The sequence below is a fragment of the Carassius gibelio genome, chromosome A14 (genome assembly GCF_023724105.1).
Source record: "Carassius gibelio isolate Cgi1373 ecotype wild population from Czech Republic chromosome A14, carGib1.2-hapl.c, whole genome shotgun sequence".
NCBI lineage: Eukaryota > Metazoa > Chordata > Actinopteri > Cypriniformes > Cyprinidae > Carassius > Carassius gibelio.
In genome coordinates this window covers 3,249,945-3,274,180 of record NC_068384.1, presented here as the reverse complement: position 1 = coordinate 3,274,180, position 24,236 = coordinate 3,249,945, and the positions used below count along the sequence as shown (strand labels likewise).

Below are 24,236 nucleotides of genomic sequence, written 5' to 3'. Positions count from 1 at the left end.
TTTTTAAGATGCTGTCTGCTGTAGCCGGGCTAAGAAACTAGCAACAGAGCAGACAAAGAGTAACATAATCATAAAGACTGTGATGTCACAATGACATGGAATCAGAACGAGATGAGGAAAAACACATTTAAACTAGGGCAAGAATAGAAAACTGCAGTTTTATTAATCGTTATGTACAAATGAAAGCTACCAAGCATTTATTTTTTGTGATAAACATTTTTTAAATTTTTTTATTTAACAAAACAACATAAATTCAAACAAACAAAACAGGAAAGGGAAAGCAGGAGACGTCAATAATTTTCCAATCTAAAAAAAAAAAAAAAACAAGCAAAAAAAAAAGGCGTTATGGTCATTCCTTTATATATTTTTGCACACATGTGCTGAGTAAACCAGTTTTGTATTATTGTCTTGCAGCTGTAAAACCAGCAAACAGCATTCTTTTCTTTAAGTAACTTATACATGTATTAGATTGAGAAGACATAAACCTGGATTAGGCATGCAATCAATTTGAAGTAAAAACGACAAAACAGAATTTACATGAGTCCATAGGTTGACAACAATTGGACATTCCCAAAACATGTGGAGAAAAGTACCTGATGATACAGTGTTACAGATATGACAGTTAAAGTTCGATTGCAGTTTTCATTGTAAACCTCTTGTAAGGAGTTATGTATGCTGTATAGATAACTTTGAAATGGATAAAACGATGAGTCAAGTTTTTAGAAGTTAAGACCACACCCTCTCCCAGTCGACTGATAAATCAACATTTTTAATAGAAAGAGGCTTTGCAGCGTGATTGTTAAGATCGACAATATATTTTATTTTGAAGTGTATTTTTAATGTATTTGTATCAAACTCTGTTATTATTATTCATAGTGGATTTATAAAGTTAGCTTGGTTCAAGTTTACGTTTATTCAGCAAGGACACATTTAATTGATCAAAACTACTTACAGTTAAGACGTTAATAATGGCTAAAGATTTCTATTTCCTATAAATGTTGCTCTAATAAATGAACTTTATATTTATAAAAAAAAAAAAAAAATTGTTATTCTGATGGTTACGATTTACAGCTTAGGAAAATTAAAAATTCAGTATCTCAAAAAATGTGAATATTTTCTTAAAGATCATTGATTTCAGATGATTTACAAAACAAAACTGTTCAAGATCTCCAAAGCAGGTTTAATTATGCACTCAATACTTTGTTGTGGCTCCTTTTGCATATATTACTGCTTCAGTGTGGCGTGGCATGAAGGCGATCAGCCTGTGTCACTGCTGAGGCATTATTGAAGCCCAGATTGCTTTGATAGCAGCCTTCAGCTCCTCTGTATTGTTTGTCAGATGTTACTTATCTTCCTCTTCATAATACACCATAGATTCTCTGTGAGGTTCAGGTCAGGCATGTTGGCTGGCCAACCAAGCACAGTAATATCATGGAAGTGGTTTTGGCACTGTAGGCAGGTGCTAAATTCCTGCCGCAAAATGAAATCAGCATCTCCATAAAGCTTGTCAGCAGATCTCCTTGTAGATGGCTGCATTGACTCTGGACTTGATAAAGCACAATGGACCAGCACCAGCAGATGTCATGACAACCCAAATCACTGACTTCAGAAACTTCACACTGGACTTTCGATTCTGTGCCTCTCCAGTCTTCCTCCAGAATCCAGACCTTGATTTCCAAATGAAAAGATAAATTTACTTTCATTTGAAATGGGGCATTGGACCACTGAGCAACAGTCAAGTTAGTTATCTCCTTAGGTGAAATGCTTCTGAGGTATTTTCTGGTTCAGGAGTGGCTTGGTTCTAGGAATGTGACAGCTAGAGCCCATTTCCTGAAGACATCTGAGCATGGTGACCCATGATGTCAAGTTTTTCAAGGCTGTGGTCATCCCTGTTGCTTGTGCACCTTTTCCAACCATACTTTTTCCTTCCAGTCAACTTTCTATGAATATATTTTGATACAGCACTCGATACAGTACGGCCAACCCTTTCAGCAATTACCTTCTGTGGCTTAACCTCCTTGGGTGATGGTGTTGATGATTGTCTTCTGGACCATTGCCAAGTCAGTAGTCTTTCCTATAATTTTGAAAGACGTACCCAGTATTTATACTCAAAATTAAACTAATAAAGCTGTAAATGGAATATTAAATTTTTTTGAGATACTGTATTTTAAAATTTCCTAAGCTGTAAGTCGTAATGATCAGAATAAAAAAATAAAAAAAAACTCTTGAAATATTTCTGTTTGTATACAATGAATCTTGAATATAAGATTTTTTTTTAATTAAATGACAAAAATTAAAGACCTTTTCCATGATATTAAATTTGTTGAGATGCACCTTTACTAAGCCAAACAATGATGCATAAAAATTCAGCTTTGGCATTACATTTGATAATTTATTCAGAAAGAAAAATGTAATTGTATTTTACAATATTACCATTTTCTACTGTATTCTGTTCAAATAAAAGCAGCCTTGGTCAACATAACAACCCTAAACCTTTGGGTACACTGTAATATTGATTTAGAAATGTCAACAATTATTTTTTTCATCCTTATTATACATAAACTCTGCATACAATTAAAAATGAATGAGGTAAAATAAACGTGCAAAAGAAAACATTAAAATGTTCAGTAAGAATTAGATGACAGTGCAGGTGAATGGTTAGTGGCACTTTGGCTTATAAGCTCTGCTGTCCTGCATGCTCTCCTTCATTGCTTGGTTCTTCTGCATGCTCTTTTTCTTTGTTTGGTTCATCTGCATGCTCTCCTTCATTGCTTGGTTCTTCTGCATGCTCTTTTTCTTTGTTTGGTTCATCTGCATGCTCTCCTTCATTGCTTGATTCATCTGCATGCTGTTTTTCTTTGCTTGGTTCATCTGCATGCTCCCCTTCATTGCTTGCTTCATCTGCATGCTCTCCTTCATTGCTTGCTTCATCTGCGTGCTTTTTTTCAGTGTTTGGTTCATCACAGTTGTCGGTTTGAGAAGCAGGACAGGTGTCACAAGAAGGTGTAACCTCACACACATCACAGGACTGCTCTGTGTAGTCAGGCTCAAAAGCTTCCTTCAGCTCTCTGGAGATGTGAACCCAGCTCTGAGAATAAAACGAGAGGGTTACAGCGTATCCAAATCTGAGAAGTAGGAGTAGGAGTGTTAAAAGAATGGATACCTCAACATTTCCATCATGTTTATGAAACAAATCCTGTAGGTTTTTGCTAGGGTCAGGCACAACCGGAAGAAAGATGTTTTTCCTGGAGGTAAATAAATAAATAAATTATTGAATTATTATTACACAGGATTTCTGAGGGTAAATATAAGCCTTTTCAAAAAATTTAATTTTAAGACCAAGTAAGTAAAATTTAAAGCATAAGCCAAAGGGAACACAATACATCAATATGTTCTCTATGTATCCAATAAATATGTTTTAATTGTAATTATTAATTTTTTTTTACTTATAACATTACTTTTAAGTTCATTTTACGAAAACAATTGATTAAGGCTTGAATAATTAAGCTGTCAACCACTATATGCAAATACTTTTTACTGTACATTCTGTAAGATACATTTACTTAGGAAGCAAAATTACATCATACATTTTTGTTCAGTTTCTCAGAAAACAGGACTTTATAACCTCCATTTTGTATCTCAAGCAAATGTGTCTTGATAACATAAATTTAATATGAAGTCTTATTACAGGAGTGACCAACATCGGTCCTGAAGAGCTCCAAGCTGTGTTAGAAATCACATACTTCCCTGCTATATAGTATGTGAAAAAAGTATGTGAGGCAAGAAGAAATTCTGAATTCATTACATTGGAAAAACAGAAGCCGATGACCTTCTTCCACCTGGATTCTGAGGTGTACATTTGATGGACACTTTATTATCCCATGAGGCCACAGGACAGGAATTACGAATGCAAATGAAGCAGGTCATGTGACAGTAACAATACGGTGGAAATATTACGTCTGAATTTCAGTCATATTCTATGTGACGAGTGGGGCAGGGCCGAGAGCCGTGGGAACGGAGCGAGGCCGGTGGAGTGATTGGAAATCAGCGACATTTGCGACACTCACCGGTCTCGTGTCCCACGGAGGAGATTGGAAGGATATAAAACAGGAGCGTCGAAAGTGAAGGATGAGAGATAGGACCAGGCCTGGATTTTAGTTGTGTTTTGATTTTGTTTTTGAGTGGCAGTCGTCCGTGAGGGGCTGCCGCGCTGTTTTGTCTTTATTTTGATTATTAAAGTAATTTTATTGTCAAAAAAAAAAAAAAAAAACTAGTTCCGGTTCCCAGACACGCTGATTTCCAATCAGCTCTGTTCCAATCGCTCCGTTTCCACGGCTCTCGTCCCCGCCCCACTCGTCACATTCATAATATATAGAACACACTTAAACAGTTGTGAAGTAAATTCAAATTCAAATGACTCAGCTTCACTGACAGTCCTGCAGACACACCTTATAAAAGCTAATCAAGATTTAAAGGGGGGGTGAAATGCTCGTTTTTACTCAATATCCTGTTAATCTTGAGTACCTATAGAGTAGTACTGCATCCTTCATAACTCCAAAAAGTCTTTATTTTTATTATATTTATAAGAGAAAGATAGTCTGTACCGATTTTTCCCGGAAAAACACGAGCGCCTAGAGGCGTGACGTGTGGGCGGAGCTAAAGAATCACGAGCGCGAGTAAGCTTTTGAGTTGAGAGCATGTGGAAGCTGTGACACAGATCCAGAGGCTGAAATTTATCAAGAGCAGCATCAGCAAAGGCGGTATGCTATGTGGTATGTACTGAAACTGTATATATTTGCTTAGCGGTTTTGGAAAATGACTAAGTTCCACTTTATGTCCTCTTTTTTTTTTTTTTTTAAGCTGTACCTGTGGAAAGTGCAGTTTGATGACAACATCGCATGTTGTTTACTTGATGTGCTTACGCGCCGATAGCTAAGTTAACAACACAGAGATATTTGAAGCAGTTTTACTCACCGCCTGCGGTTCCAACACACGATCGTGACCCTTTTTAGTTGGGACTGCATTATCCTTAAGAAATAAACGATGTGCAATCCGAAATGCAGGGAACAAACAAAAACACTTGCACAACTCCGTTGATGCTCTGTAAAAATAAACTCCATCCACTGGTCCCTTAATGCTGTTTCTCTTTAGGTAATCTGTGCAGGGTTGTCTTGCCCTGGCAACCAAAAACACACTCCTTTTGTGACATTTCGCGACGCTCTCGCTCTGATCAGTGATTGTCTGTGCTCAGCCTCTCAGTGCTCTGCTATATGGGAGCGCGCTCTTCCGGCAGAAGTGCCTTAGGACCCATATAAGGAAATTCCGCTCCATCTAACGTCACACAGAGCCATACTCGAAAAAAACTTTCCGAAACTTGTGACAAACCGGAAGAGGTTTTTTTGGAACAAAAATACTCCTTCAAACGTACAACTTAATTTTTTAAAAGGATTACTACAAAGCTACAGTCAGGTGAGGTTAAAAAATAATGACCAAGGTTGGCGAAAAACTCTTCAGGACTCCAGTACCAACATCGGTCACCCCCGTCTTAATAAATTAATAACTAAAATTTTATGTTCTGGACAGTACAAGTGAAAAGTCTAAAACATTTCTCACCTCTCACAATAACACAACAAAAAACACAGGAGAAACAGCAAAAGGACTGGAACAATAACATACGACCAGTCTTGTCTGCTGCTGTTCCCTACATAACACAGAAACATGGTGGAGGAAAAACTGTAAAAAGACGAATGAGAGCAAATCTATCCATGTCCCTCACTGTGTGTTTATAGTATCTCACCCGTGCTGCCCCACTCCACCGGAACACTCCAGTTACTCCAGAAATCTGAACCACCACAGGCTTCAGCAACTGTGCTCCGCACTTGGAAAACATAGTGCTTGTTCTGTGAGACCTGAGACAGAGTGTATGACGTACCTGTCACGTTTGAGGACTGGGAGAAAAAGACAGAGGAAGATGAGACAGTTGTTCAGTTCGAATGTAAAATGGTAATATTATATCTCTTGTCTCACCTGGCTTGTGTCTTTCTGGTTGCGCACCATATAGACAACACATTTAGTTTTGCCGGGGTAACTACTGTTCCACTGCAGTAAAAGTGTGCTGTCCTGCTCATTCCACATCACTGAGAGGTTACAGGGAGGGTTTAGCTGCACTAAACCAATATATAACACAAACAAATGAGCCACTGGTTTGGATATAATAATGTCTGATACGACATGTTAAATTGGCCAAAAAACGAATTAAGTTGAAATTATTGTATTCAGAAAAAAAAAAAATGACAAGAGGACATCTAGAACTACTGTAGCACGGTTGAAATCTGTTTCCTGGGAGAATGGCTATAGCTTACGGTTTGTTGCTCATTATGAAAAATATAATGATAGGGAAGGGTGGGGGAATTCTGCAAATTGATAAACTACACTACTGCTCAAAAAAAAAAAAAAAAAAAAATATTTTGAATGGTAGGGTAGATTCACAAGCATTTTTTGACAGACCGTTGAAACGTTATAAATCTTTTTTGTTTTCTTACCTTTTCTTTTGAGCGATTCAAAGGTTTTTGAAACAATGTGGCTTCCGTCACTGGATACTTTCGTATAAAATCGATCAAACTTGTTATCAGCGTCTCGAAGAGGAATTCTGCAGCCTTCAGTGTAATTGTGCTCCATTATGTATTCTCGACAGTCTTCGACAGATTGATTGTTTTTAAATCTGACAAAAAAAAAAAATATTGCCATATATTATCTCTGATTTATCAACTACCACAAAACAATAGTCATTACATATATATATATATATATATATATATATATATATATGTGTGTGTGTGTGTGTGTGTGTGTGTGTGTGTATATATATATATATATATATATACACACACACACACACACACACACACAGACACACACACACGCACAGTTGGGACAAATGCATCAGAGAATGTGAGTGAAAGGGCTGTGACTTACGCACTGCTGAAGGTATAGTTCATTGTTGGTGTGTTTGGGTGCCAGAAGCACTCCACATACTGAAGGTTGATGATTTTACACTGTACACCTACATGGGCAAACATGATTGAAATTCATTCACGTAACAACTCATTAATAATTTTTTTGCCATATTTTTTTCACATTTTTTTTTTATTTTGAACTTGTTTCCTGCCACCCACATACACATAAACCTTATCAGTATCATAATCTCAAACCTCAGCATCATCACAACCACCATAGACACAAATGACACATGAGAGAAAAACCGTGGAAATCCCCACTAAAACCTTCCAAATGTATCTCTCAAACATTTTGCTCTTAGAAAACCAACTCTAAATGCAAACATACAATCAGAAAACTCTTAAACAAACTATATTTTCGGTAAGAATTATAATCCCGATTTTATGATAACTCATGATAATTTTATGACAATTTGCTTACCTTTAGTTTATAACATCATTAACCACAAAAACTCTATTCAGGATGGTGTTGTGTGTAATTATATACTTACTCGGATCACCTGCTGAGCAGCATCGTAGAAAGGTCAGAATTAAGAACAAAAGCCCAAAATGTAGTCTTGATGTGTGAATGTAAGTCATGCTCTCTGAGCGTCTGAGTAACAAATGACTGTGGTCTAATACTACACAGGATGTTCACTACAGCAAGTTTCCTTAACAACTTCCGCTTCTTTAAGCAACCTGACAGTTTCATTGTCACTTTATAGGAAAAAAAGTCAAAGGAGGACCACTTGTGTCTGTACCATCATTATACAATCCTCCAGGACAATTATTAGTTTAATTATACAAAATGAGTTAGGCAAAAAAAACTGCTGTTTTCAAACAATCATCTCCTGAGGGGTCGAGTGCGGGATTTCCCAGTAAGCCTTGGCCCAAATTCTCCTCGGTAATCGTCCCGGTTCAAGAAAGAGCTTTCAAACAAGTCCAACAGCCTTGTCTAAAAAGTTGGCGAAGTTCTGCGGTTGACCAGGCACATAGGTGGTCAGAGCAGACAGATCCATATCCCTCAAAGTCTGAGACAGAGTACTGCGATGAAGAGTTAAAAATGCATGACATGTGCAGTCAGCACATCCTTTTAATAATAACAGTAGAGACAGTTGAGAAAGTGAATGCCCATGAAACAAACCTGCATGTGCAGTAGATAAGATGTGAATCATCCTGGAGCTGCTTTGCGAGCTCCAGCTGGTGATTGTCCATTAATTTATCATTGACCACCACGAGAAGAGCTTTATTTGCTCTGAGTGCTTCCAAACAGCTTCCTGCTCCTAATGGGGACACAGCAGGTATTATGATCTAAAACTAATTTCTAATCCGAGTTCAACTTTAACAAATGTTGTGTTATTACTATAGATTAGATATAAGCAGATTAGTGGTACTGCACTATTTGATGTATTGTTTATTTGAAAAACATGTTTTAAAACATATGCCTTTATTTATATCAATGTGTCATATTTGTATTTATTTAATATTTTTATTCTAACCATTTCCTGTGTCCCTTAGCATTACCTTGCAGCCACCAGTTTGAAAACTTATTATATTTATTATATAATACTTTTTTTTACAGACACAACTAATGCAGATATCACACATTTTAAAGTAAAAACATTGTTTGACATTTATATTCGTCAAATAAATTAACCATTGATGTGTTATCAGGTGATTATTGTTAAGTTTTCTTAATTTGGCTGCATCAGAATTAATCTAAATAATTAACTGTACTGTATTTAGTGTTTGGGGCATAGGGGGCTTCAACACACCAGCATGACTGATGACCAGATCTGAGTTTCTCATGTCCTCGGCGATTGAGTCTTTGTAATGAAACACTTGAAGTGAAAGTCCTGGACATCTGTCTGGATCAGGAACTGAACCTCTGCCGACCTGAAGCACCATGTCTGTGTAGCCACGACCGATTAATGCCTTCATTCACAAACATGGACACAGTCATTAAAGTGTAACAGGAGATATTATTGCTTATAAGAATAGCTCACGATCACTGGCAAGTATTTGTGTCACACTTAGCTGACGTTTACTTTGCACTTCTTCTCACTATGCTTGAATGACTTTCTTACCTTCACGGATTCATCTGAAGTCACAGAGCCAATCAGATCATCAAAACTTGTCGTTCCGACAGTTACGAATACAGTTTTCATTTTATCAATAAGGCAGGCTTTATTAAATGTAACAGACATGAACATGAAAAAAAAGACTCTTAAAAAGGTCTCTTAACATGACATCATTCAAAATAAAAGTCCTAAACGCTTATAATGGAACTACTGAAGAATAAGGTGGGATTTTTCTCTAAAATTATTTTTTTCTTTCCTTTTCTTCTTATTTTGGTTTTAAACAAATTATTTATTTGCATTTTGTAAAAAAAAAAAAAAAAAACTTAAAAAAAAATATTTTCAGCTCCCCTTCACATATCTTTATAGATTACAATAAACACTGCACTTAAAAAAAATATTACAATCATGTTCTATTATCAAAATATCATAATTACTGTAGGTGAACATGGGGTGAGTTTTAAATTCACTTTAAATATACATTTTCATAGAAATATGTCCATAAAAACAGGCATATAAAAGCTCACACCGTACTGCATAACTCCAGTAACTCATTAAAAACTATTAAAACATTTTCTATTAAAACTTATTCAGCACCCTTTTGACTATTAAGTGGCTCTCAGACAGGGACCCTCAAAAAGATTGCAAGCGGGTAGTAGGATGATTTAAAATAATTTAAATGAATATATTATAATTATTAATAAAATTATCATTAAAATGTATAAATTACTTCAGTAAAAGCAAAGATTACAAGCTTTTATAGCAGGTAATTGCAGTCTCAAATGTATATATATATACACACACACACACACACATTTATATAAATATATTCTCTAAATCAGTATTAGACTGCATAGAGAAATCTGTTTTTTTGACCCATGGACATTCAGAGATTCCAGATGGCATATATATATATATATATATATATATATATATATATATATATATATATATATGAGATCACAAGCCTTTATCAAAATGCAACCTTTTTAAATGGAATTTAATGTTTTAGTTGGCAAACACCCATTTCATCTGAACTCAGCAAGCAAACAGACTTTTTTCAAGCTCATCACAAGATCTTCACATTTCAGACATCGGATTTCCACCACAATAAGACAGATTGTAGGGAACTGATAGATGGCTGATTTCCAGGCAACTTAAAGGTCATTATCAAAAGCCTATTGTGAGGAATTGCAAGCATTGATTTCGAGTTCTTTGTTTAGTTATTTTGGTTTAAATGTCTCAAATGTCATTGATAACCAACTTTGGCATTTGTACATTTTATGTGCTTACAGTGATAAAAGCCAAAAGTAATATCCGCAACACTGTGCTGAATGGACTATTCATATTTTAAGTTTCTATTTAAGCAGTGGTGGAACTGTGTCCAATTGTAACTTGTTGGGCACAAATAATATGCAAGAAACATGAAAATAAAATTCAAGAAAAAAAGCACGGACTCAATAGGGGTTTCAGACTGTAATCATTTAAGGCATCATCAATGCTGTACTTCAGAAACAATGCATACTGTAGTCACAAAAAGCCAAAACAGCCAACAGAATATAAAAATGCAATATTTATCTATATTGGTAATTAAAGACTTTAATAAATAGAGTATTAGGAGAGAAAGCAATACATACCAGTAGTTTAAAAAAAAAAATCAAAAAAGGGGGGGGGGGGGGGTGACGTTAGATATTGAGGTCTCAAACCTGCATAATGGCTGTTACAGCTTAATAATTAGATATCAAACTTAATATGTTAAAAGAAAAACAGGGAACATTTTCAACAGGGCATCTCCAGGGGTATTATAGCCCTGAGCTGACCTGCTCGTCATAACCCTTATCCCGATTCCCTATATAAGAAAAATAGCTATTAATAGCCCTGTCACAGATATCCCCATTCCCCAAAGTTTTCTGTGCTCCCATTTGCAGACTTGACTTGTTTCCAGGTAACCAAAACATAACTTGAAGATATTGTATATGTGCTCTACCATCCAGACCCAGCGGATTTGAGTTTTGAAGACCCTGCGATGATTTATTTCCGGACAGCATGTCCGAAGTGTCAGAGTTCAAGGGGCTCAGTGGCACAGGTGTGGCTCAGAGGGTCATGTGATCAGAGGCTGGTTCAAGAGAGCATCCATCTGGATCATGTGTCTAAGAAACAGAAATGAGAAAAGTGTGCTGTGGTCACAAGAAAAAAAAAAACATTTTACATTTTTAAGTGCTTCTGGTGTCATCCGCTTCTGCTTATGTTATCTGTACAAAAAATGTTGTTATTCTCTTAGTTTTTTTGAAGAATGTTGGTAACCAAATAGTTGCTGGTAGCCATTGACTTCCATAGTATTTTCGTCCATACTACTGAAGCCAATGGCGACAAGCAATTCTTTGGTTACCAAAAATCTTCAAAATATATTTTGTGTTCAACAGAATAAAGAAATCATGTTTCTAACAACACACAGTTTTGTAGACCACAAACCATACCTTTTACTGCACTTTTGTTTTTCTAAATCAGAAGTCTTGCACATTCACAGAAAATAGCTTTCTTTTGTATTGAAAAATAAGGTGGAGAACATATCTATAGCATTATGATACTACCCATTGTCTTTGGAATTTAACTTCCAAATATAGGACGTTTAAATAAAGATCATCTTCAAATCGACCAAAATATTTTATAAGGCTATAAAAATTGTTTGCATAAAGACACCACTGAAATGGCACATCTAGGTCATTCTAAAGTTCTCCAGAACACCATTTCCTGTTTTGCGAGATCACTTTCCATTCAGGATGTTCGGTTTTCCTCTTTATTCACAAGGATTGGCCCTGTTCTCATGCGTCTGACTGCTAGTCCAGAGAGCGCAGTCTCTTCATGCTTCATCTCACTGGTATTGGGATTAAGCAGTTTTATTCTTCACACCACATTCTTGGTTCATTCCAATGATAACAGAGATGAGTCAGTCTGAGAGCTGTCATCAATTTATATATATCTCACACACAATTATATGTAAATATATTTCAGTGTTTGTATCTTGAAAAGTCAAGCATCATGCACTCAATAAGAATGCTGCACTAGAAAACCTAGAGTTTTTTTTTTTTTTTACACACATTGACTTGCACTCTCATACCTGGACTGCAAGTAAGGCCAGGATTCTCACTGCACAATGCAGGCATTGCAGCACTGCTCTTGCTTCTCGGGCAAAGTGGTGTAGTTCATCTGCCTCACAATCTCAGCGAACAGCTCATCAACCATGCTCTTGCTCTTGGCTGAGGTCTCTATGAAGGGGCAGCCCCACTCTTGTGCGAGGGCACGTCCGTCAGAGCCCGCCACCTCCCGCTCTGACTCCAGGTCCACCTTATTCCCCACCAAGATCAGAGGCACCTTCTCGAAGCGCTTCACACGAACGATCTGGTCCCGCATTGGTCTGATGTCCTGCGGAGCCCAGTCAGAGATAAGATAATGTTTAATATAAAACAGTTTAAGACTCCAGATAAGTCAGTTTGTGGAGAAATGAACACTCCTAAAGTTGAAAATGAAATGGAAGAGGTGACAGATCCTTTCTTCCGTATTGTGACATGCATCCAAGTGAAATGGATTAACAAATTAAAACATTGGGCAGAGCCTTGGTTCTGTGTATTGCTTGTTGATTGGATTCTGAGGCTCACAAGTGAAGGCAAGGAGCGGGTTTAAGCTGACTAAATAATGGGACTGATTAAACAATTTCTAAAAATGAAACATGAACAGATGAATAGAAGGCTTGTTAACAAATAATCATATTGTTTTACTTTTTTGTATTAGGATCCCTTCCAGTGCTGTTGTTCTTTATATCGTATTTTTCTTTTTCTGATTTTAGATTAAAACACTTTTTCTTGTGATCATATGCAATACAACATATTATATAGTACCTCATGTGAACAACATACGTGCATGCATTGCTTATGGCTGATAATGGACATTGTGAAAAAAAGGGTGGGACAATAAAGATAAGTTGAAATATCCATCATAAAATGATAAAAAGTGGGTGTGTGAGATCACAATGGTTGGGAAAAGTGTATTTGAATGTAAGTTTTAACCTGTTGCATATATGCCATAAGCAACTTTTAAAAGAGGCAATTTAAGATTTTCTGTCATTTTCAGTTTGGCTGAGAAGGCTAAAGTTTGGTGCACTACTAAATCATAGGAGTTATCTTGCTAGAGTGATTTTCTGACCTCACTTGTGGTAATATGATAAAAGTGGTAAGCATGTCCTAATTCAAACTTCAAAAGTCTATTTGTGAAACTTATATAGCCAGACGTGGGATGCAATACTCACCTGAAATGACTGCTGATTGACAAGGCTGTAGACTAAAATGAAGCCTTGGCCGTTTTTGATGTACAGATCTCGCATGGATGCGAACTGCTCGGTCCCAGCGGTGTCTAGGATCTCCAGCACCGAGGGAGACGAATCCACCTCGATCTCCTTCCTATAGAAGTCCTCAATGGTCGGGTCATATTTCTCTATGAATGTCCCGGTCACAAACTGGACCGTGAGTGCGGATTTGCCCACGCCGCCGCTGCCCAACACAACCACCTTATACTCCTTCATTTGCTCTGGTACAGGATTAAGCTACAGCTAACTTTATCTGCTCGGCAACGGCCATAAAAAAACATAAAAACCCCGCAGCACTTGTTATTGAAGAGCTTTCTGACAAAAACAACAACGGAGGAGCACTTTTATCGGGTTCGAGGGAACCAAAGCCCACAGATTCAACAGAGGACGAGTGTTTTCTCTGCGTGAATGTCTAGCTAAATCCACAACGCCCCTCCATTTGCACTCTATCGCCATTGGGATCCGTTCATCCTAGAGTTTGTTAGCCACAGAGGCGATGTAAAACACAAGTATAGTGTGCAGTCGTGTCCATGTTTGGCGTCCGTGTGAATGGATCGCTACATGACTAGCTTTAGCTGGCTAGTGCTTCTCAAAGAGAGCGAGGCTGTACTATACAAACGGCCTTTTTCCTGTTTTAATACCGCTTCTGAGCGACGAATATAATCACCGGGTTCAGGTTTCTTGCTCTTGCTCTCTGAGATCCTTAACTCATACACGCCGCCTCTGAATCCAGCATTGCTTTCCTCTCTTGTGTCTGTTTTCCCCGGCCCGCCTCTGCATATCGGCCCCAGACAGCAGCAACAGCGGCCCCGCAGCGGAGCTCCTCTCTCACGCTAGCGTTAACGAACTGTTCGAATGAATCTCGGATCTGTCATTGAATCGGTTGAATTGATTCACGGATTAAGCGAATCGGACTGAAATGGGTCCAAATGGTTCTCGGGTCAGTTTAAACGGGATCCGTCTATTTCGAACATGTTTAATTTGAAAGAGCATTTGGAGGCAAGTATTTGATTGGCGTTGAGTTAATAGCCAATTAGCAGAAATGTTAAAAGAAAAAAAAGGTCATAAGTTTAAGACTTGATAGCATGGCAGTTTTATTAACAATTCATTGTTTTTACTAACTAATATTTCCCAACAGACATTAAATAGTAATTTTAGTACTGATTAATGTTATCTTTTAAACAACTTTGCTTTGTATTCTTAATAATGTCTGTAACAAACTGCAATGACACGCATGAAAGAAATTGAAACGAACTGTTCGAAAGAACCGATTCGCTAAAATGATGACGGCCCCGGAGAGGAGCTCCTTTTTCTCACTCCTTTTTCTCACACGCCTCAAACTGACCAATAAACATCCGCCGGAAATCACATCACCATTACAAAAATTTGAAATTTACCCACCGTCATCTGAAGGGAAATTTGTGGCAAAAACTTCTCCAATCTTTGCCAAATACTGGAATCTAATTACTGCATATGACATAAAATAATTGATATAATTTATAAAAATATTGCTTTTTTATGTTATTCTTGTTCTTTAATCGCTCTTTTCATATAAAACCCTCCAATATATTTTAGATATTTAAAGACTGAAACAATATTTACAGACAGATAAAGTACAACTAAGTATAGATTATAAAAAACTCAGTTGTACTTCATCTGTCTGTAAATACTGTTTCCGTGTTTTCATATGAGAAGAGCATGTTTATTTATATAGCACATTTCGTACACAATGACAATTCGGAGTGCTTTACATAAAAGAAAGTAAAATAATCATGAAGAAAAATAATAAAAATAAAAACAAGCCATTTTAAAACTTTGGAAATTATTTAAAAATTGACTTATTTAAAATGAATTTAAAACAGTTAAAAATAGAAAACGATTTATATAAAATACAGTGAATGCATAAAATACAGTGCAATCAGTTCGTACATCGCACAGAGCTAATTCAATAAATGCACAGCTAAACGGATGAGTTTTGAGTCTAGATTTAAATGTGACTAATGTTTTAGCACATCTGATCTTTTATGGAAGCTGATTCCAACTACGGGCGGCATAGTAACTAAAGGCGGACTCCCCTTGTTTTGTGTGAACCCTTGGTATTTCTAACAGACTTGATCGTAGTGATCTCAGTGCTCTGTTAGGTTTATATTCAGTGATCATATCTGCAATATATTTTGGTCCTAGGTCATTGAGTGATTTATAAACAAGTGCTTTAAAAATCAATCCTAAATGTAACGGGGAGCCAGTGTAAGGACCTGAGGACTGGTGTGATATGCTCAGATTTTCTGGTTCTAGTCAGAATCCTGGCAGCAGCGTTCTGGATGAGCTGCAGCTGTCTAATGGTCTTCTTGGGAAGGCCGGTGAGGAGACCATTTCAATAGTCCACCCTGCTGGTGATAAAGGCAAGGCAAGTTTCTCCAAGATTCCTGACTTAAAATAATGTTTAACCCCTAGAGTCAAGGTATGCATTCACCTTGAAAACTTCATCTTTGTTTCCAAATGCAATAACTTTTTTTGAAAGTTGTATTTGAAAAAGTTGTTTTCCTTGTATAACTGAAGAGTTATGGCACATCCAACTATTAATTTCATCAATACAGGTTGTAGTAATTTGGAGATACGGCTATGTAAATCTGTGTATAATCAGTATAGCTGTGATAGGCAATTTGGTTCTTTCTCATTATTTGACTTAGTGGGAGCATATACAGGCCTAACAAGAGCGGTTCAAGAATTGAGCCTTGTGGGACTCCGCATGTCATGGACGTCCACTTAGACTTATGCTCTCCTAGACTCACATAATAACCTCTGACTTCTAAGTATGACCTGAACCATTTAAGTTCCATCACAGAAAGCCCGACCCAGTTTTCCAGTCTCTCTAGTAGTATGTTATGATCGACAGTGTCAAACGCAGTACTGAGATCTAGCAATACCAGCACTGATATTTTGCCAGAGTCAGAATTTAAGCGAATATCATTTATCTTAATGAGTGCTGTCTCTTTGAAAATTGTCCAGGTATCCATTTGAGTTTAAGTATTTGTTCAGCTGATTAAAAACTACCTTTTCTATAATTTTGCCTATAAAAGGAAGATTAGATATTGGTCTATTATTGCTCAAAATGGTGTTATCAAGATTGCTCTTTTTCAGGAGGGGCTTTACAACTGCAGTTTTCAGGGAGTTTGAAAATGTCCCAGAAAGAAGTGAGGTGTTCACCAATTCTAAGAGATCTGCTTCTAAACAGTTAAGCACAATTTTCAGCTTTGTCTTTTCATAGTCTGAACTGCTGTTGATCTTCTCCAAACAGATTTCTGTCTGTTTGTATACATGCATACATGTATGTATACATACATATATATAATTGGCCATTTAAAACATGTAATTGTGAAGTGGTCAAAGAGCTGTCTCTGTTCGTAGACTCACCTTGGGCATCAGGAAAAAGTTACAACTAATGACATTATCATAGCATGTCCAGTGATTCAAATAGTTTTGAACAGTTAAGAATATTTACTTAAGACACTCTAATTTTTAAATCCGATTATTTGTTTTGTTGACATCTCTAGAGCAGTCTGTGAATACTACCGAGAAAAACACACACCAAACAGTCCAAAACTGCCTTTGAGTGCTTTATTAAAATGTCAAACAAAAAGAACAGAAGTCTTATGTATATATTCCATACATTTATATATCGCAAAGGGATTGACAAGAAGCACAGTTCTTGAAGCACATACAAGCACAATAAGCTAAATAGAAAGAGAAGCATTTCATATAAAGAGTAAAAGCATTCAGATTTATCTTGTCCTACAGTGGGAGAGAGAGGAATCTATTACATATGGCTTTGAAACAATGTAGACATTCTTTGAACGGTTCCACACACACAATAGCATTTACACAGGCATCAGCGTTGGCCACCAAATGTCAGCCGATGCCTTTAAAGGGACATAACCTCTGCATCAATGAGTGATTTCATTCAAAACTATACAGCTTTGTACAACATTAATGTGATGCTCCAGTCTCAGTGACTTCTACACGTTAAAACACGAACCATTGACGTTAGGGTTCCAGTCATAGAAATGATGAGGACATGACTGAATGTAGGGCACAGTTAGGTGGAAGTCTAACCTCAATGGCTTTCTTTACAGACCAGTCCCTTCACATCACACCGAATGTTTAGGCACAGGATAATGGACAGCAGAAGAGTGTTTGTCGATTTTCTCTGTCAAGCACAGTGGTAAAAGGAGCATCCCGCATGTTCGCATTCAACTTCTGGATGCAAGCTGGGACCCCTTAGTCTATGCTAAGTCCTAAGTGCTACCTCAGCTTTACAGTCAAAAGGCTGAGGACCATAATCGATTGGTCCAAAGGTGCGTCTATATGCAAGAACCTACAAAAGACTCAGTCTCTCCCTCACTAATAGGGCAAGTGCCATGGCAACAAAATCATTGGCTTCCAAAGCAACTGTAGAGCACAGAATGTACAAGTTTTCTTCAACAGAGTGTTCTGTCTGGCGATTTCACGTCGGATTTTTGGAGCAATTTTGATTGAGGATATCCTGTGAGATTTTCAGGTTATTTGTTGGTCTTGGTGAGTGCACAAGAATGGAAAATGTCCGTCAACAACCAAACCAAAATGAAAACTGAAATAGGTTATTTTGTATAACCTGCAGCAAAGCTTTCCAGCTGCAGTCTGATCCTGAGGTGCTCTTTATGCTACCATCCTGGTCTTCCTGTAGGGGGCAGAGTGTTATGAAACTCCCCTTTTTCATAGCATCCCATAGGACTACACAGAAAACAAAACTGTGAGCCTGAAGCTCACACGACGGAGAGGTAAAAGAGAAACAAGCTGACCGTTCTTTGGTTTCTGGACACAACCACACCACAGGATCAGACGCAAGCGGATGCAGAGCTCAGGCCGCAGCGCTTTTGTAAGCTATGCAAAACTACAAAGCCTTTTTTGACATCATGTTCTCTGCAAAATGCAATAACATGCTTAACAATGAGAACGTGGGCATTGGCAAACAGAACAAACAACAATTCCTCAACAACCCAGCAAAACAGCATCTATCTGTTTGATGACCCTTAAAAAGGATAACTGTTTACCTGTATTCCGAACAATACAGAAATTTGATTTGAATCTGCTCTTCTACACACACATATATATATATATATTTATTCATCTATGTATATTCAAAATAAATTCTGAATATTTTGAATCAGTTATGTACATAAGTGCAAACAAGGTGAATAACACACATTCGTACACCGATGGGGTGACGCGAGTCACCAGGTCCCAGCACAGCTGGGGTGCAGTCTGGGTGGGCCAGAGGGGGACAGAGACATAAATCAGGGGCTCACTTATGGCTGATACCATCCTGTTACTGACATCACCGGGCTGCGTTATTTATAAAAACCGCTTGTTTTTTTTTTTTTTTGGAATGCACCATTGTGAATGCATCGCCAAACCTTCTCGGACCAAATATGAGACTAAAAAGTCTCTTTCTCCCAAATGGATCCATCAGATTAGTTCAAAAGCTCAGATGCTGTTTACATAAAGATCTGTTTTTTTATCTAAAAGCGATCAGCAACCCCAATAGAAAAATAATAATCATTAAAACAGAAATAACATATGATGTCTCCGAAGGGCCTTTGGACTTAAAGTATCTCACAAATCTGTATATACGTTTATATATATATATAATTTTACAAAATAGTCAATCATCTCTTTTTCCAAGACAACTTAAGAACACATTCCCTTTCTGAATAAGTTAACGTTGTACATTATTTCACTTGAAGTGTGAAAAAATTCACAATTAAGATATACAAAGGTAGCCATGTTGTAGTTTTGTTGCCATAGCAACAAGAACGTACTATCATAGGTAACAATGAATCTATCATTGTAATACATACAAATGTGTATATTGATATATAGATATACAGATTAAGTATTTTTTTAATCTTAAACCACTAACTGCACAAACTATGATGTAGATTATTCAGATTATTCTCATTTCATGCGATAACAGAGTTTACGATGTAAGATAATTAACCAAGTAGCGCTAATGATCAAACTCAAACTACTATTGACAGCTGTGTCAAAACAACACACCGTAACGTGACTGAAGTGGTGAGTATAAAGTTAAAACAGCTACCGTTACGAATACAATAATGTGTTTCGATAAAAACTAGAATGACGATGATGATGCGTTCGTAATACATACACATAGATTATTCTAGCTAACTACTTTATGCAGGTATGCACACTTTTTAAAAAGTGAGTTCTTAAAATGCTAAAGCCCCCGATGAGGCACATTGTTTTTTCTTTATCAAGTATTTCGTTGATTCCAGCTGGATTGCAGTTGGAGAAGGCATAATTCTTTATATGAGAGAAAGAGAGAAAGAGAGAGAGAGAGAAAGAGAGAGAGAGAGAGAGAGAGGAGCTTCTAAACCTTGGCTGGGCAATGGAACTTGATTACAAAACACAATCCAACACATCAATAAACAGTAGAGTTCGTTCCTAAAGCAATCCGCACATATTTGCCCCAGTATTTCTTTAAACAACCTTAAAACACATGACCATTATACAGAGATGTTTACAATACAGATACTGTTTCAGTTATAGCACAGTATAGTACCATCTTGCTTGGTTTAGACCACCATTGTTTATCGCTTCACTTGCATTTGGCCTAGATAGTGTGTGCTGATCAGCAAAAAAAAGTTGCAATGATGTTTTTAGGTCAGGCTATCACATGAAATCAGCTTTATGGCTCTCTTGGGGTTATGCTGTTGAAACAACATGGCTGTCCCAAAGGAGACAACGGTTTAGAGAAGGGTCTTTGAGACAAGTGATGAAAAACGCTTTTTTTTGTTGTTGTTTTTGTTTGTTTGTACATCAACAGTGGATGGCATTGGGAGGCTTTCACTTCCTTGATATGTTGAGAAAGGTTGTAGTTTAGTTCGAGAGAAATGGTGAGACAGTCATCCAAAACCTCTCGTGACATTCTCTCTGTCTTAAATGTCACATTCATATATTCATGTAAAGGCCCGTGATGGGCGGATAAATGTCTTGTAAATGAAGCTTTGGCTGACGAGGGCCTTTTCTAAGTTTCCAGTCAGAAAATAATCTTTTTTTTTGTTTTTTTTTTTAATTGTAACATGTCTACACGAGAGCCGCAGCTTCCAGCTCACAGTCCAAACAGATAATATCCAGATGTCACACGGTCATCTACGCCCTTGCATTTTAGAGTCTGCCGACTTTTGAAAGTAAGGACACAGTCAGTGATTTAAACCTGTTCACACTCTGCACATGAACACGACAAACACAAGAACAACTTAAATAGTTAGAATTCAATCAGCCTCGATCTCAAAGTCAAAATGGGCAAAGAAACTCCAGCAGGACCCTAATGGATTGCAGACCTCTGTGTGTCATCTGTCTGACGCAGTTTTCATGTTTCTCCATGGATAAACTATCAATAATGTATTACGGCAATAATCTAATCGAGCTCTTGGTTGGCAGAGACCGGAACTCTATTAGTGGGTGCACACGGCATCCACTGATGCAGTAATAAAAACAGCTGCTGAAAACCACCCTACTGTGATTTTCCCAACTGTAGCACTCGCTTAATGAACGGTAGCAATAACGGAGATGTTTCAAAACAAAGCACAAGATTATAGCTTGCTTGAATGGACACATAGATTTAGATTTGTTGCTTGGGTGGGCACATTTGCAATATTGCAATTTAAATCCATCTGGCTCATGACCTTGGCATGTCAAGGCCTGATTGTGCAGTCTGAGATCTCCAGTGATTGGCACAGGGTGACCTGTCTGAGAGTCATTGGCACAAAGGCAGTGCACTTGACATGTCTGCGCAGGGGGTCGCATATGCTGCTGAATACAGCAAACTAATAGGAGAGACACTGGATATTCAAATCAGGTACCAGTTTGTGACTTCAAGAAATGATTTTGCAGATCTCCTTGTGATTTTGATGTTCAGGATTTAACGTACGTGTGCCAATCTGTTATTAATGAGTGTGTAAACCGCTAAGCAAGCAGTTTAAAAAATCATTTTGGCAACTGACGTACACTAAAAACTGGGGATGCACCAAACATGGCTCAACAAAAAGTGGAGACGAACAGACTGTCACACAGCAGGTGGGGCAGAGCTTGGATTTTGGCAGAGACCGTCCAGCCATCAGAAAGGGTTTGTTTATAAGAGATAGACATGGTAATAGGGTGAATCTTAAGAAAATATCACATTTAACACCAAAATCAAAATAATGAAAATTTGATTTTGCATAAAGAATATGAAGCCTCTTTTTTAAAAGTTTATGACAATTAAACCACATTTCTGTAATGCACTGCATGTTTTTGCACTGGAGCAATTGCATGTTTTTTTTTTATTATTTTCATGAGCATATAGTGATTTTTTTTTACTATATAATTTTTTTTTATATATAATTGTTTACAAAAAATACAACCATGACACATTTAAATGTAGTTACTTATTGTGTATAAGTCATAAAAGTAAATTTTTTTTGCATTTTGGCAATGACAATAGGAGTGCTTAATTGTCATAAAAATTTGTTTTAGCACATTTTTTTCTTCTGCTTTTGGGATGTAATATAAATATAAATATATGTATTTTTATATGTAGTTTTTTTTGTGTGTGACTGTTTTCATGAAATTCACCCAGTAATAAAAGAAATGTTATATGCTAATAATCTAAAAAGCAAATAAACATGACAAATTTTACTGAATTTGAATATCCAGGACGTCAAGCTATAGCTGAGTAATATATATGCAAGAAACATTAATGAATGAAGACCAGCTGGAACAAAAATAAAGTCCAGGTAAAATTTCCTTTTACACCCAGAAGGCCTGCAATCAGACCTTACCTTTCAGTGTGCATCACACTGTGCAACATGAAGTGCTCATATTTAGTCTGCTTAAGGCAGTTCTATTTTTAAAATGGAGGTATGTGTATGGGAACCAATCTTCTGTTTGACCATCTCGATGTGGAGCTTGAAATGCGAGGTGAGATACTTCAGGCATGAATAGTAACACTTATCTCAGTAGACCAGTTTTAGCCTGTTGGACAGTCATTAAATAAATAATACTCTTTCAAGAAAACCTCACAACAACACACATCCCTAAGACGACGGATGAACGACACATTAATTCTGAAAGGCTACACAGGTATACTTTCTGAGTCGATGATAAAATGTGAGTCAGAAGAACTGGGGGGAAAAAGATGTCCACAAACTTGTAACTCAAAGGCACGAACATCAACATTTTGAAAACCTCTTAACAAAAAACCTAAATCAGTATCGTGTATCAGTATCAGATTATCTTACAAAAGCATCAATCATTTTCAAATAACCTTTTTTTTTGACATTTTGAAATGTAAACATGAAATAAAACGTGCCACGTTCATTAATCATAATTAAATGTGAAAGAAATTACCACCACCACCACAACTATGTAAAATATCATTAGCATTAGGAGCCACTCTCACACACTCTGGGTTTACACATTCTGTCTGCTGATGATCTGCAACGACTCCACCTCTTACCATACATTAGATAAGTCGGTTCTGAAATCTAATGTTCATCTCTAGAGAAGTCATTCTTCTCAGCTAATTGGTTTGCATGTTTTCGTATGGCTGTGAGTTACGAGAGCGCTCCGTCTCCTGATTCAGCATCCGCACGCTCCTTACGTCTCCTTGCATCGAGATGGCATGCTTCCTTAAACAGTTGTAGGTCCAAGCTTAAGTATTGCCTGTTTCAATATCAACAAACCTCTGTTGACGTCAAATGAAGTGGGAATCTCTGATATGAGGATGAATGTATTGCCCGTTAAGGACGTACTGATTAGGCACACGTTTTGTTGCATTCATTTTTCTGTTGTTGGGGCACATGTTGCATGAGAGATGGGCCTGATTAGGTTGTGGGATTGTGGGAGAGGCTTACTGGATTCAGCGTCATTGGTGCAGCCACCAGGAGTTTAGGAACGGGACAGAAATGGGCCTCCATGGGAACGCACTGGAGGTCCATGGGGTCGGCGCTCAGTACCTCGGCGGCGTCTACTGGAAGACAGGTACAAACAACCCAGAGATAAGGAGGTGAACCTCTTACGGTCAAACAAGCAATATGCAAAGAGAATATAATCAATTCTTATCTTATCTACTGGAACATCAAACCAGCATTTCATTTCAAAAATGAGAAAAAGAATTACAAGGGAATGAATAAATAACGTGCAATATTGCATTAGTTATCTTGAGACTGTAGGCACAGACCTGCAATTCCATTGTAATTTTGCAAGATGTATTTCAGCAAAATGCAAGCGAAGCAGGAAATGAGAGCTGACATCTCAGGTCTGTGCAACATTATTAGTCTATACCTGTACTCCAGAATTACCATTAGATGCTAAACTAGAGATGAAAACCACACTGAACATTTTGCAGCTTACATAATGCTTAAAGGCAGGGTAGGTAAAAAATTTGTAAACAACTTTCTTCCAAATTCGTTTAAACTTTCTATATATATCAATGCATAATTAAAATGTAAGTACTCTGATAAAAAGAGTATAAAAGTCGAGTGACTCTAGACCGTTTAATCTGTATTAAACACAGCTCATTATTTCCATTCGGGACGAAACATAGGATTGGCTTAGGCGACTGTCACTCTCTCGCAACCATGGCAACCACCCTTTTGCCACACATGCAATTAGTGAAGGCAAACCAGGCAAAAAAAGGAAGACAGTAACAGTACAAGAAAAGGCAATGAACAAAAAGTCTTTGGATAAACAAAGAAATAA

At 37.2% G+C, this 24,236-nt stretch overlaps 4 protein-coding genes across 12 annotated transcripts in view; all 4 read right to left on the bottom strand.

The window, feature by feature from the left end:
* Positions 1-145: 145 nt before the first annotated feature.
* Positions 146-7,637, bottom strand: il2rgb (interleukin 2 receptor, gamma b). Its single transcript, XM_052614262.1, has 8 exons — positions 7,508-7,637; positions 6,976-7,063; positions 6,543-6,721; positions 6,028-6,167; positions 5,798-5,948; positions 5,614-5,701; positions 3,164-3,245; positions 146-3,088 (listed from the first exon to the last, which is right to left on the bottom strand). The coding sequence occupies exons 1-8, from the start codon at positions 7,593-7,595 to the stop codon at positions 2,675-2,677; spliced, it is 1,230 nt and encodes a 409-aa protein (XP_052470222.1). The 5' UTR covers positions 7,596-7,637; the 3' UTR covers positions 146-2,674.
* Positions 7,638-7,892: 255 nt separating this feature from the next.
* LOC128026961 (UDP-N-acetylglucosamine transferase subunit ALG13 homolog) lies at positions 7,893-9,242 on the bottom strand. The gene is made up of 4 exons (XM_052614263.1): positions 9,083-9,242; positions 8,771-8,930; positions 8,140-8,278; positions 7,893-8,039 (listed from the first exon to the last, which is right to left on the bottom strand). The coding sequence occupies exons 1-4, from the start codon at positions 9,206-9,208 to the stop codon at positions 7,928-7,930; spliced, it is 537 nt and encodes a 178-aa protein (XP_052470223.1). The 5' UTR covers positions 9,209-9,242; the 3' UTR covers positions 7,893-7,927.
* Positions 9,243-10,536: 1,294 nt separating this feature from the next.
* Positions 10,537-14,406, bottom strand: LOC128027269 (ras-related protein Rap-2c-like). Its single transcript, XM_052614701.1, has 3 exons — positions 13,377-14,406; positions 12,192-12,496; positions 10,537-11,223 (listed from the first exon to the last, which is right to left on the bottom strand). The coding sequence occupies exons 1-2, from the start codon at positions 13,647-13,649 to the stop codon at positions 12,218-12,220; spliced, it is 552 nt and encodes a 183-aa protein (XP_052470661.1). The 5' UTR covers positions 13,650-14,406; the 3' UTR covers positions 10,537-11,223; positions 12,192-12,217.
* Positions 14,407-17,037: 2,631 nt separating this feature from the next.
* LOC128027268 (muscleblind-like protein 3) overlaps positions 17,038-24,236 on the bottom strand; it is a 44,700-nt gene continuing 37,501 nt past the window's right edge. For 6 of the 9 annotated variants that reach the window (XM_052614691.1, XM_052614697.1, XM_052614700.1 and 3 more), the window contains one exon: positions 17,038-23,502. In XM_052614691.1, the coding sequence (XP_052470651.1) occupies positions 23,485-23,502 (18 nt within the window). In that variant the 3' untranslated portion in view covers positions 17,038-23,484. Of the gene's footprint in view, positions 23,506-24,236 lie in introns of all 9 variants that reach the window. The other 3 variants (XM_052614696.1, XM_052614693.1, XM_052614694.1) reach the window with 1 other exon arrangement.